Raw genomic sequence first — 15,218 nt, 5'->3', positions numbered from 1 at the left:
ACAGATCATGCCAAGCCAACCTAATTTCCTTCTTTGATAGGGTTACTGGCCTAGTGGATGGGAGGAAGCAGTAAACATAATATATGTTGATTTTAGTGAGACTTTTGATACAGTCCCACATGACATTCTCATAAGCAAACTTGGGAAGACATTACTGCAAGAGTAGTTATCAGTGGTTCACTGTAAAACTGGGAGGGTGTATCCAGTGGAATCTTGCAGGGGTCAGTCTTGGATCTGATACTATTAAATATTTTCATTAATGACTTGAATAATGGACTGCAGAATATGCTTATAACATTTGCTGATAACACCAAGCTGGAAGGGTTTGCAAGCACTTTGGAGGACAGGATTACAATTCAAATTAGACCTTGGCAAATTAGACAATTGATCTGAAATCAACATAAGGAAATTGAATAAAGGAAGATGTAACATACTACACTTAGGAAGGAAAATCAAATGCACAAGTACAAAATGGGTAATAACTGACTAAGTGGTAGTACTAGTGAAAAGCAGCTGGAGGTTATAGTGACTGACAAATTGAATATGAGTCAACAATGTGATGGAGTTGCAAAAAAGTCAAATATCTTTCTGATGTATGAACAGGAGTGTGGTATGTAAGACATGGGAGATAATTGTCCGCTCTACTCAGCACTGGTGAGGCCTCAGTTGAAGTACTGTGTCCAGTTCTGGGTGCCACACTTTAGGAAAGATTTGGATAAACTGAGAGAGTCCAAAGTAGAGCAATGCAAATGATAAAATGTTGAGAAAACCTGCCCGGTGAAAAAAGGTTAAAAAATTGGTTATGTTTAGTCTTGAGAAAAAAAGACTGAGGGGGACCCGATTACAGTCTTTAGATATGTTTAGGTATGTTAATAAGAGTATGGGGATCAATTGTTCTCCATGTCCACTGAAGATAGGACACAAAGTAATGGGCTTAATCATCAGCAAGGTAAATTAGGTTAGATATTAGAAAAAAACTTTTTCTCTATACGTGTAGTTTAGCTTTGGATCAGGCTCCCAAGGGAGGTTGTGAAATCCCCATCACTGGAGGTTTTTAAGAATGGGTTGGACAAACACCTGCCAGGGCTGGCCTAGGGTTAATTGGTCCTGCCTCAGCACAGGAGATTGGACTTGATGACCTCTCAAGGTCCTTTCCAGATTTACATTTCTATTATTCTGTTAATCTAGCAAGCATGAGTACCAACTGCAGTGAAGCTGTGGTTGCATGGACTTCAGTGTGGGCTTGCCACCCCAATACATAGCCAGGGTTCTGAACAGGCATGGCCAGCCCATGCTGCCATGGCTTCACTGCTATTGGTGCCCAAACTAGCTAGATCAAAGGTAGTGCATGTATGTGTACACATGCTGGACTCATGACCTCTGATTGCAATGTAGACATACCTTTAAACCTTAGTTGGGATGTAAGTGGGGTGTGGACACATGATGTCCATTTCCAGAGCTGCATTTCATTTTGTATGTAACAGTGCTGCAGTTGTGATCATGGAAAAAATGCGATCTGAGTGAACCCTAAAATCTCAGAAACAAGAAGGCAAATGAAAAGCATCCTGATTTTTTTTTAAATCTCATGATTTTCAAGCCCACCTCCTGAGATTTTGGGGGTCTGACATAATTTCTGAATGTTTGCAGTTGACAATATATGTTTGTGTATGCATGAGAGTGTTTCTTCTCTGTGTGAATGTATGTATCTTTGGATAGGTTCTGCCACTGCTTTGTTTAATAGAAGAAGAAGAGGAGGAGGAGGAGGATCTTTTTCATTTGCCTTATGGATATTGAGCCTTCAAGAGGCTACATTTTGAAGCTTTTCTTCAAACCAGATGGGCTACAAATGAACTTTATTTTTAACATAACATTGAGATTCTCATGTAATCACAGGAATCCAGGAGCTAGGGCTTTAAAGAATAAAATATTGCAAGATTTGGCAACAATCTAGATGTTGTCTGGAATTTCCAAAGTGACCTAAAGGAGTTAGGCACTGAAATTCCATCTGAGATCTGAGATGGGCAACTTGGAAAGACAGAAATAAACATAAGATTTTTAATAGGATGTCTAATCTCTTATTGAAAGTTTATATTTATACACAGTTGTATTTGCTATGACAACTTTACAGAGAGGAAAATAAAATAAAAAGTGAAAGACGGAATCAGAATTTGGCAGCTGAGGGCTGGGAAATTCGAATTTATAAATCATACTAGAAGGTCTGAGATTGGAGAAAGGGATGAGAAGAGGGTGTATAATACAAATATACAGTACTGAGATCAAGATGGATGTACAATTTAAGAGGTGAAAAAGATGAAGCTATTCCAAGCAGTGGCCACCAGATAGCAGCAGATATACATGGGGGATGCTACACCATAAAGAAACTAACAGAAGTTGAATTATGTTTATATTCGGCATATACTAGAAAAAAATTACCATTATTTATTAATGCTTTGATAGATAGACTGACATCAAGTAAGTCAGTTTCCAGAAAAACTAAAACAAAAAAAATAGTAGTTTATCCAAAACCAGTGACATTTTATTTCAATAGAAACATTTTTTGTCTCTTTAAATTCATTGAGACTGAAGTTAGAACATAAGTAGCAGATTCTGCTGTCAGTTACACTGGTATAAGTATAGAATAAATCAATTGAAGCCATGAGTGTTACACTAAATTTCCACTTATGTAACTAAGAAAATAATCTGGCCCTAAACAGATCGCATTATATGCATTTAAGTCCATCCATACAATATAACATAAACCCCAGTTCAGTAGTCCATATATAGGCTTAATATGTTATTTCTGGTCATACAATGATCCACTAATGATCCTGCTAACATATCTTTTTTCACATGAGAATAGTTAAGAAGGATTACACATGTCAAAAAGAAATATTTGATAGATTTGACCTCCTTTACACACACACACACACACACACACACACACACTATATTCTCTCTAACCCCATCCAACCTCCATTTCTGAGGTAGAGACCCTACTCTATTCTGTCTAGATTCTGTGATTGTTAGCCAGACTGCACCTAACAATTAGTTGCACAAAATATTCAGGATCACACCCACTAAACTTATCTTCATGACTTGGTGAATTATTGTGTCACCTTTACTTGAGCTGTCATCTCATCTACCTGAGACGCCTTTGGAGGTTAGCCATTCTTCCCACTCCATAATTTCCCCTTTGAGGTTAAGAGCTGACTCCATTCCCATTGCTCTTAATACAGTCTAGAGAATACAGATGTGATTAGCTTTTGCTTAATTTCAACCACCCATCAGCCAAAATGCCAAGGGAAATTCCTCTTTCTCACATGAAGGATAAATAACGAATCAGAAGAGATGCAGGCTTTTTGGTACTTCACACAAGGCAATGGGTACCAAGCGGGATCTCAGGACCCCGGCTGTCTGCTCAGAGAATGGAAGCAAGAGAAGCAAATGGTGACTGAAGGCAGAGAGTGCAACAAATATCCTGATTTCCAAACTGTTGACTGAACGGGGGTCAGATCAGAGATACAAGAACATTTAGATCAGCCTTAAAGGTAAAGCAACCTTTACCCACTCTTCCTCTTTGAAATCAAATGGGGAAATGCAAAGACAAACTTTCAAAGACTCATAATTTCCAAGACCTGAATGGACTACTATGATCATCTGACCTCCTGTGTAAACACAGACCATAGAATTTCTGCAAAATAATTCTTGGTAGAACTGGAGAAAGGTCTGTTAGAAAAACATCCAGTTGAAACTGAAAATTGCCAGTGATGGAGAATCCACCACGAACCTTGGTAAGTTCTCCAAATAGTTAATTGCCCTGCCTGTTAAAACCATATGCCTTATATCCATTCTGAATTTATTTAGCCTCAACTTCCAACCATTGGATCATTTTATACTTGCTAGACTCAAGTGACCACTACCAAATATTTGTTCCCCATATAGGCATTTAGGGACAGATTTGTAAAAGTATTCAGTTGCTGAGTGGGTTTTCAAAATAACCTAGGGGCCTAAAATTCATTAAAGTCCAGGGGAAATAGACACCTAAATGCTTTTCAAAATCCCATTAAGCATCCAAATTCCCTTTACAAATCTGACCCTTAGGCCCTGATCCATAAAGGGACTTGGGAATTACAACTATCACCGTTGCAACACCTAATGTTTAGGTGCCTTGAAAATCATGGAATTAACAAACCCTGGGTTAGTTGCTATGGGTATGTCTACACTGTACTGGAAACCTAGCCAAAGAGGGACATTTCTCATCTCAGGAGGTAGAATATAAAAGCAGATCTTTTAAACATCCATAGCACCAGTCAGGTCTTTGATTAGAGAAGGAACCTCTCTGATTTCGTTTTGTTTGAAATAGGGCACCAGAATATGAAAAATGTACTCCAAACTGAGGCAACTCACTTCCCTGGCAGTGAAGTTTTGAATATTTCTAGAATGATATGTATTGAAATAAAACGTGATCTACAAATTCTATTCTGATTTGTTCTGTGACTCTTAGATGCAACCCATGGCAAACACAGAATGGGAAAATCAAACGTCCATCACAGAATTCATCCTCCTGGGATTTGGGAATCATCCTGAACTTCAGATTTTTCTCTTCCTGCTGTTCTTAGTGATCTACATTGTGACCATGGCCGGGAACATCCTCATCATGGTACTAGTTGTGTCTGATCAGCATCTTCACACCCCCATGTACTACTTCCTGGGGAATTTGTCCTGCTTGGAGACCTGCTACACCTCCACCATCCTGCCCAGGATGCTGACCAGTCTCCTGACTGGGGACAGAACCATTTCTGTTACTGGTTGCCTTGTACAATTATATTTCTTTGGTTCTCTAGTTGACACAGAATGTTACCTCCTGGCTGCGATGTCTTATGATCAGTATTTAGCAATATGCAAACCACTGCACTATGGAACCCGTATGAATAACAGGTTCTGCTTCCAGCTAGCAGCTGGATCTTGGATAAGTGCATTTTTGGCTGTTATCATTGTCATATTTTTAATGTCACAGTTAATTTTCTGCGGCCCTAATGAAATTGACCATTTCTTTTGTGATCTCACCCCAATGATAAAACTGTCCTGCAGTGACACCCATAAGATGGAACTTGTGACCTTTTGGGGCTCCGTCTTATTCACTTTACCTCCATTTCTGTTGACCATGACATCCTATGTTTATATCATAATTGCCATCCTGAGAATCCCTTCTACTGCTGGGAAGCAAAAGGCCTTTTCCATCTGCTCCTCTCACCTCATTGTGGTGACCATTTTCTACGGGACCCTGATGATTGTCTATATCTTACCAAAAACTGAGATGCTGCAGGAGCTGAACAAAGTGTTCTCCCTTTGCTACACAGTCCTGACACCCCTGCTTAATCCCCTGATCTACACCCTGAGAAACAAAGGCGTCAAGTTGGCCTTGAGAAAAGCTGTCGGGAAATGTGTGGCTTTCATGAATTAATGGACTGAAGGTGAAATGACATGGAGAGCATGTGATCTCAGCCTCACCACCAGAAAAGCAGAATCTGGCCCATCTCTTTGTCAGAGGTGTGCGTTGTAACTTGCTCAGAGTGGGTGACAGGTGATAAGGGTTATCTAAACCTGTGTGTAGAAAGGAGAGTTGAAGGGAAAGAAAACGGCACCTACTGATTTACTTGAAGTAACAGATGTGCTTAGAGGTTTTCACAATTTCTGGGACAGTCACCAAAGGCCAGACTCATCAAGGGACTTAAACACCTAAACCCCAGATTTAGGCACTGCTGTGATCCACAACCCCCGCACCCACCCACACACTTAACTTCCGCTTAACCCTCAATTCACTAGACACCGAACTATTTGCTGTAAGTCCCTAGGAACCTAACTTTCTGTCTCTGGGCATACGCACAGGGGAAGGGGAATTTAACCAGGGTCTCCTCCTACACCTCAGGTGAGTTCCCTAGCCACAGGGGCTACAAGTTATAAAGGAGAGCTCCTCCCCCACTATCTGTTTTGTGTCTCTAGTTCGTAGATCGCCAGTGGAGAAAGACACCTCCCTGCAGCCCAGATTTAGGTGCCGATCTTTTTGAGAAGCATGGCTTAGGACACACTTCTCATGTCAGCATCTGGTCTTGGCTAAAGTAAGCGACTCCCCGCCTAGGTGCTGGGTTTTGTGGGTTCCATTCTCAGGCCCCTACCTCTCCCCTTATGCATCTCCTGGCGTGACCCAGGGGCTACTTATTGCCAACTGGCAAAAGACACAGGGTGAATAATGGTTGAGGTATTCGCTGGGTCTACTCTCTACAAACAGTTCAAAAAGGGAACCATGGAAGGTCACTACAGAAAACACGTGTCACACTGGTCATCACCAGCATTGTGAGATGTATGTACGGAGAATATGTGAGGAACTATGTATATACACTGAAAATTATGTTCTTATTTATGGCTTGTGAGTTAGAGCCAGTCACCAGAAGTCGATAAACAAGTGTTATTTATCAGTCTGAATACATGTAAATTGAGTATTGTATGGTTCATAATGGACTCCCATTTTTACAGTTGAGTGAACTGCCAATGAAGGGATTGTAATATCTTCCGAGAGAGGGAGTTTTATAAACCAGCAGGAAAGAGATGGCAGTAAACTTTTGGACTATAACTGTTGGTAGAAAAACTCACTCTGCATCCTTCACCTACAGAATACATTTACAGTAAATGCTGGTAAGAGAACAACTTTTGATGAGCTAAACTTCATAGACAGGAGGATCTCATGTTATAGCTAAGTCGAGGCTTGTTATTGTGTTGATATTTTATTGTCTATGAAACCTTTGTTTCTAATACTTCTGCTGGTTAGCATTTGAATCTCTGATCTTCTTTAAATAAATTTCCACGTGCTTTCCCTCTGATCCAATCTAAGTGCTGTGTGTTAAAAGTTGAGTTGCGATGTCCTGTTTCTTCAGGAATAAAAGATTTGTCAAAAGGAAATTGATAACACAGCACCCTTAAACTGTGGCATGACAACCTTGTTCATCATAATATCTGAATCTTCTTGCTATCTACAAACATGACCAAATATCCCTCTAAGTCTGTTTTAGCCACCCCACGAACTCCACACACCTTTACAACATTGCTGTGACTGAAGAGATGCAGGCTGCAAACCACAAACACAGGTTAGATATTACAGTGTTATTTCTTATCAAGATTATCCCCAGTAATATCTTTTAATAAATTATCCTCAGCAAGAGCTTGGCCCTATAAATAGACTGTGAATTTTAGACCTCTATAAATGGCTTTGTGGGGCCAGCTGTCTTCTAAAGGGAGGCCCAGAGAATTCCCATTGATGCTCTAGGCAGAGGAAAACTCATTGAGATGACCTCAAACCAATCCAATCTTCCAAAACCTCAAGGTCCCTGAAATCCTTTCCAGAGACCCTAACCCTTGGGTCACTGCCTCACCCCTGTATTCAGATCCTGTGTAAAATCAATATCAATAGGATTAGTGGAAATTGCATGTTGATTGGAAATTTTCTAATGGAGTAATATTCCATCAGGAACTTATGCTCTAATAAATTTGTTAGTCTCTAAGGTGCCACAAGTACTCCTGTTCTTCTTTTTGCGGATACAGACTAACACGGCTGCTACTCTGAAACCTGTCATCAGGAACATGTTTGAGTCATCAAAATCAAAACTTTCCATTGGGATGGTGTCATTTTCAGTTAAATTTAGTTTTGCGAATACATCATAATTGTAAACAAATAAATTAAAAAAGAAAAACAATTATATAGAGCTACAGATAATAAAATAAATGAAAAGGATATAAAATTAAAATAATAAACATTCTAAAATTGTAAAAGAAATAGAAGTAAAAATGAAATATAAAAAGTAAAATAAATGAAACCAAAGGGACGCAAAATTAAAATAATAAATACACTATAAAAATGATAAAATAAAAATAAATTGTAAAAACATGAAAATAAAATAAACCCAAAGACTATAAAATCGAAGTAATAAATATAAAATACAATAAAATAGAAATAATATAAAGATATTTAAAACAAAAAATGTCAAAGAAAATATTTTTAAAAATGGAAAATTAAAAAACAAATTATACAATTATAAAATAGAAATAGTAAAAGAATGAAGTGAATGTTCCAGGAGAAAGTACATGTGGACCTGTGCTCCTCCATCACATATCAGGAGCTTTGGTATTAACTCTCAATTAAACTATTTAACGTGTCTTTAAAAAAACAGTCTGTTTTAATCAGGGTTGACGTAAAGTGAGAGTTATTTCAGTTTTCTTGCCAGAATGAAAAATCTTTCTGTTCAACCTGGAAAAAACATGATTTCTTTTCACTTTTGCATGGTTTTTTTTTTGTTTACCCTTTTTTATGTTTCTCTCTCCACCCTCACCCCCCCCCCAATAGATATATTTCAAAACAATTTTTGGGGGGAAAAGTCATAAATTTTAGAGTCAGATTCACACAAGGACTTAGGCACTGCAACTTTTAGGTGCCCGGAAAATCACTGGGCTCCTCAAAGAAAATCACTGGGTTAGGCACCTAGACTGCCTGAACAGTGACTGTGGTGAGATAGGCATCTGAGAACAGGAACCACAAAAGCCGGCATGCAAAGTGGGAGCTGCCTTAGCTATCCAATAGGAGATGGGAATGAGAGAGGTGTGTCCTAAACCCCACCCCTCTTATGGAATTTGGTGTCTACATTTGGTGTTGCAGGGAGGCCCCAATCTCTACTTGTGATCCGCAGCCAGGAATCTGTCTCAGGGAGGCATATTCCTAAGCCATTCCTTGCAAGAAATGCAGGAGGAAGACATAATTTTCAGGGCATGTCTACCGTAGAAATATTTCAGCAGCACAGTTGCTGCACTACATTTGCACCACTGTAGCACTTCAGAGTAAAAATGTAAGAGTGGCCATACTGGGTCAGACCAAATGTCGATCTATCCCAGTATCCTGTCTTCTGACAGTGGTCACTGCCAGGTGCTTCAGAAAGAATGAACAGAACATGGCAATTATCGAGTGATCCATCCTCTAGCATTCAGTCCCAGCCTCTGGGAGTCAGAGATTTATGCAAACCGAGACCATGAAGTTGCAACCCTGACCATCTCAGCTAGTAGCCATTGATGGACCTATCCTCCATGAACCTATCTAGTTCTCTTTTGAACCCAGTTTTACTTTTGGTCTTCTCAACTTCCAATGGCAACAGGTTCCACAGGTTGACTGTGCAATGTTTGAAGAAATACTTCCTTTTGTTTATTTTAAACCAGTGCCTATTAATATCATTTGGTGACTCCTAATTCTTGTGTTATGTGAAGGGATACATAACACTTCCTTAGTCACTTTCTCCACATTTTCATGATTTTATAGAATTCCCCCTTAATCATCTATTTTCTAAGGTGAACAATCCCAGTATTTTCAAGCTTTCCTCATGTGGAAATACCTTTACTATACACTTACCATTCGCATACCCTTAATTATCTATGGGTATGTCTACACTACGGGATTAATCCGAATTTACAGAATTCGAATTTTGGAAACGGATTGTATAAAGTCGAATGTATGCGGACACACTAAGCACAATAATTCGGCGGTGTGCGTCCATGTATCAGGGCTAGCTTCAATTTCCGGAGTGTTGCACTGTGGGTCGCTATCCCATAGCTATCCCATAATTCCCGCAGTCTCCTCCGCCCATTGGAATTCTGGGTTGAGATCCCAATGCCTGATGGGGCCAAAAACATTGTCACGGGTGGTTCTGGGTACATCCTTCCCCTCTCTCCAGGAAAGCAACGGCAGACAACCGTTTCGCGCCTTTTTCCTGGGTGAACAATGCAGATGCCATACCACGGCAAGCATGGAGCCCGCTCAGCTCAAGACAGCAGTCATGAACATTGTAAACACCTCGCGCGTTATCGTGCAGTTTATGCTGAACCAGAACCTGCAAAACCAGGCGGCGAGGAGTAGGCTACGGCAGAGCGGCTGCGAGAATGATGAGGACATGGACATGGAATTCTATCAAACCACAGGCCCCGGCGCTTTGGAGATCATGCTGTTAATGGGGCAGGTTATAGCCGTGGAACGCCGATTCTGGGCCCGGGAAACAAGCACAGACTGGTGGGACCACATAGTGTTGCAGGTGTGGGATGATTCCCAGTGGCTGCGAAACTTTCACATGCGTAAGGGCACTTCCATGGAACTTTGTGACTTGCTTTCCCCTGCCCTGAAGCACCAGAATACCAAGATGAGAGCAGACCTCACAGTTGAGAAGCGAGTGGCGATAGCCCTCTGGAAGCTTGCAACGCCAGACAGCTAACAGTCAGTCAGGAATCAATTGGGAGTGGGCAAATCTACTTTGGGGGTTGCTGTGATGCAAGTAGCCAAAGCAATCACTGAGCTGCTGCTACAAAAGGTAGTGACTCTGGAAAATGTGCAGGTCATAGTGGATAGCTTTGCTGCAATGGGATTCCCTAACTGTGGTGGGGTGATAGATGGAACCCATATCCCTATCTTGGCACCGGAGCACCAGGGTACCCAGTACATAAACCGCAAGGGGTACTTTTCAATGGTGCTGCAAGCACTGGTGGATCACAAGGGACGTTTCACCAACATCAATGCGGGCTGGCCGGGAAGGGTTCATGATGCTCGCGTCTTCAAAAACACTAGCATTTCACCCTGCCACCTCTCATCTCGAGTGTCCCTCATGACCTCACGTTCACTCGCATCTTTCCTGTACTTTGATACCGTATCCTTCCACTCATTCAAATGAGCTCTTTCATTGCAGGTGGATTCCATGATTTCCGAGAACATCTTGTCTTGCGTCCTCTTTTTCTGCCGCCTTATCTGAGATAGCCTTCAGGACAGAGGAGGGAGGCTTGAAAAATTTGCAGCTGCTCGAGGGAGGGAAAAAAGGAGAGAAGTTTTTAAAAAGATACATTTTACAAAACAATGCTTATACTCTTTCATGGTGAACAACACTATTCACATTACATAGCACATGTGATTTCAGTGCAAGGTCGCATTTTGCATCTTAATATTGAGTGCCTGTGGCTTTGGTGTTAGAGATCACAGACACAGGTCTGGGCAACAGACTTCGGCTTGCATGCGGCCATGGTAAGCCATTGTCTTTCGGCTTCTGTGTCCTCCTTTCCCACATACCAAGCAAAGCCCGTTGAGTGCTGCAGTTTTCCTGTTAACCTTCAGCAGCAGAAAACAAACTAACCCCCCCCCCCATCCAATTCTCTGGGATGAGCACTTTATCCATCCCCCCACCATGTGGCTAGTATCAGGGAAGATCCCTGCAGAAACCAAACTAACCCTCCCCCCCCCATGAATTATCTGGGATGATCGCTTTACCCTCCCCCACACTGCGTGGCTGGTATCAGGGAAGATCCTTGCTAGCCAAACACGAAAAGCTCAGCACCAATTCCCCCCCTCCCCACACTTGGCTAACTGCAGGGAAGGATTTCTTTTTAGCCACAGGCAAACAGCCCAGTAGGAAGGGCCACCTCTGTCCCCATAATTAAATTCCCATATTTCAGCCAGGTTTCCTGGGCTCAAAGCCTTCCCTCCAATCAACCACTCAAGGCCCTGGAACAAATCACTCCCAATTCACACTTTTCAAACAAACAACCATATTGTCAAATATTCCCTGCAACAAGTATCCACATTGAGTGGATGTGTTCAGTGAACTATCCATAATGACTCCCAAGACCGCTCTCTTGAGTGGTATCAGCTAATTTAGACCCCGTCATTTTGTTTGTATAACTGGGATTATGTTTTCCAATGTGCATTACTTTGTATTTATCAACATTGAATTTCATTGGCCATTTTGTTGCCCAGTCATTCAGTTTTGTGAGATCCCTTTTTAGCTCTTCGCAGTCTTCCTAGACTTAACTATCTTGAGTAGTTTTGTATCATCTGCAAATTTTGTCACCTAACCCTTTACCCTTTTTCCAGATCATTTATGAATATGTTGAACAGGACTGGTCCCAGTACAGACCCCTGGGAGATACCACTATTTACTTCTCTCCATTCTGAAAACTGACCTTTCTTTCATTCCTACCTTTTATTTCCTATCATTTTACCAACTACCAATCCGTGAGAGGACCTTCCCTCTTATCCCATGACAGCTTACTTTGCTTAAGAGCCTTCACTGAGGGACCTTGTCAAAGACTTTCTGAAAATCTAAGTGCACTATATCTACTGGATCCCCCTTGTTCACCTGCTTGTTGACCACCTCAAAGAATTCTAGTAGATTGGTGAGACATGATTTCCCTTTACAAAAACCATGTTGAGTTTTCCCCAACAAATCATGTTCATCTATGTGTCTGACAATTCTGTTCTTTACTCCAGTTCAATTTGTCTGGTACTGAAGTAAGGCTTACTGACTTGTAATTGCCGGGATCACACTTGGAGCCTTTTTTTAAAATTGGTGTCACATTATTTGGTACAGAGGCTCATTTAAGTAATAGGTTACATATCACAGTTAGTAGTTCTGCAATTTCACATCTGAGTTCCTTCAGGATCCTTGGGGAATACCATCTGGTCCTAGTGACTTATTACTGTTTAATTTATCAATTTGATCCAAAACCTCCTCTAATAATAATAATAATCTGGGACAGTTCCTCAGATTTGTCACCTAAGGTGTGGAGTTCTCCAGCCCATCCTCTGCAGTGACAACTAATGCAAAGAATTCATTTAGCTTCTCCACAACAGCCTTGTCTTCCTTGAGTGCTCCTCTAGCATTTTGATCATCCAGTGTCCTCACTGGTTTTTGGTCAGCCTTCCTGCTTCTGATATTCTTTAAAAATTAGCTGATATTTTTTGTGTCCTTAGCTAGTTCTTGATCCCTGATTAGGTGAGCAAGAACAGCCCAGGCAACATCTGATCAAGAGAACGCTGGGTGCCACCTCAGAGGCCTGGCCCACTCCATCCAGTATCCCATCTCCAGCAGTGCCCATCACTGATATTTCAAAGGAAGTAGGCAAAAAACCCACACCTCCTAATATACATTGCCAGGGGTTGATCCCCTTCCTGACCCAAAACCCTGAAGCATGAGCTTTTAGAACTTGAGACATAAGCCAGAAGTGAGCCCCAGGGCTGCTGAGCCCTGCCCCCCACCCCTCACCCCCCACCATCACAAGAAATGCAGTCATATATTTATCGATCTCTCTCTTAAAGCTATTTAAGTTGTATCCCCCTACAGCTCCTGATGAAAGGTTGTTCCAGAACTGTACCCCTCGGATGGTGAGACGCCTTCTTCTCATTTACAGCCTGAATTTGTTCATGGCCATTTATATCCATTTGTTTTTTTTTCTGACAATAAGGAGATGGAATTAGGAAGAGGAGCTCTGGCATAACTTTTATCCCAGCATTTAGGATTCTCATTTGGGATGTGGGAGACCCCTGCTTCAAGCTGATGAGGAGAAACAATTTAAAAAGGGATCTTTCCCCTCCCAGGGGTGTGCCCTTATCACTGGGTTATGGGATATCCTAATGTGGGTCTCTCTCAATCTCTCCTGTTCAAACCTAGATCATTTTGTTAATCTACCTCAGCTGAAGATCAGACCCATTGGCTCTGTCACAGTGTCTGGTGTGGGTCACAACTGTGAGTGCCAGTCTCAGGTCAGACTGTCATAACTGGGCAGACACTCCTCAACTGATGGTCTACTCTATAGTTAGATTTAACCAAACCAGAAATAAATATGTGCTCCTGGATCACTGTAAATAAATATGTGTTCCTGGATCACTGTATTAGCTCACCATGAAGCCAACAGACAGTCCTCTTAGACATTCGGTCTCCATGACCCCCCAGACAAACTGGACTTCTGTGATGAAAGGTTATTAAAACCAAAATCACCACACAATAGGTTCTTCCAGCCCCAAAGGGCCAGTCACTTATCCCAAGGTCAAGGTATACTCCAGATCTCACCAAAGACAACATTGTTTGCCAATTCCTTTAGTAAACTAGCTAAAGATTTATTATATGAGAGAGAGAGAGAGAGAGAGAGAGAGAGAGAGAGAGAGAGAGAGAGAGATTTATTGAGAAGCTAAAGCAGATAAAAATGCATTAGAGGTGAGTCCTAGTTTGTAATCCAAATGATGCAGAGATGTAATGTTTGCTAGTTTTCTGTAAGTTCTCAGGGTTTCCCAAAGTGGCTTTGGGAACTTCTGTCCAATTGCTTAGGGTTCTCCCTTTCAGAATCTAAGCGTTCAGAGATACAGAATTTCTCCCTTAAACTAGATATTTATTCTTGTTCTCAGAAGAGAAGCTGACAAAGCCAGCTGGGTCTTTAACCACTTGTGATTTTCCTTTGATGAGGATGAATGGGAAATGTAACTTGAGTAATTGACCTCAGGCAGCAGCAGTGACCCCTTGCTTTGAAATTAATATTTGTTTGCTATAGTCCTTAAACCCTTATTTGATAAGCAATGTAGTTAGTGGTGTGCACAATGCAATTATCACATTACATTGTAATAAAATAGTCACGTGCCCAGCCAATGGGAGTTGCATTGCTAGCGCTTGGGGAGCATGGGAGAGGGGCAGTGTGCAGAGCTGACTGCCACACCTCTGCCTAGGAGCAGCCAGGACAGGTCACCGCTTGTGGGGAGCCACTCAAGGTGAGCAGCCCCTGGATCCAGCACCCCTTCTCACGACCCAAACTCCTGCCCCAGCCTCCTCCTGCACCAAACTCCCTCCCAGAGCCTGTGCCCCGCACCCCCTCCCTGCTCCAATCCCCTGCTGGCTCTGTACCAACCAGACTATAAACTGAAATGTCAACGAAAATCATAAATTCTGGTTTATAGAGTTTTCCAGCTGGTGAAGTGCCAGATAAAAACCACTTTTACTGTACATCTTTTTGATCTAGAGTTAACTAAGTATAATGCAAATCAACAAGTTGATCAGTGAAGACAATAGCAATAACATTTCCCTTTAATGTATACCTATACGTGAATTGGCTCAAAAGTACCATGACCTTTTAGCATTTATTTGGTCTTCATACAGAAGTGAATTGCCCTATTGATCCAGCCTGAACCTGAGCCTCACCTTCCCAGTCAGGGCCACAGGCTCCCACCGAGCTATAGCTGATTTACATGCAGTAGGGATCTAGGCAATTGACTTCAATGGATCAACACTGATTTAGACCACTGGAGGACTTGGCCCGAAGTGTCAGTCATCTACCTGAGCTGAGAATGTCCCAAACACTAGTTACCCACAGTTCTATGTTCAACA

The 15,218-nt window shown here is 41.6% G+C and overlaps 1 protein-coding gene across 1 annotated transcript; it reads left to right on the top strand.

Annotated features, from left to right (window-relative positions):
* The first annotated feature begins 4,504 nt into the window (after positions 1-4,504).
* LOC103306978 (olfactory receptor 11A1-like) lies at positions 4,505-5,464 on the top strand. The gene has a single exon (XM_008176715.2). It carries the CDS (start codon positions 4,505-4,507, stop codon positions 5,462-5,464), a length of 960 nt encoding a protein of 319 aa, XP_008174937.2.
* The last annotated feature ends 9,754 nt before the right edge of the window (positions 5,465-15,218 follow it).

This window comes from Chrysemys picta, chromosome 13 (genome assembly GCF_011386835.1).
Source record: "Chrysemys picta bellii isolate R12L10 chromosome 13, ASM1138683v2, whole genome shotgun sequence".
Classification (NCBI taxonomy): Eukaryota; Metazoa; Chordata; order Testudines; family Emydidae; genus Chrysemys; species Chrysemys picta.
This window is presented reverse-complemented; position numbering and strand designations above follow the sequence as displayed.

Coding starts and splice junctions, on each gene's coding strand:
- LOC103306978 (XM_008176715.2), top strand. CDS start 4,505: ATGCAACCCATGGCAAACACAGAATGGGAAAATCAAACGTCCATCACA.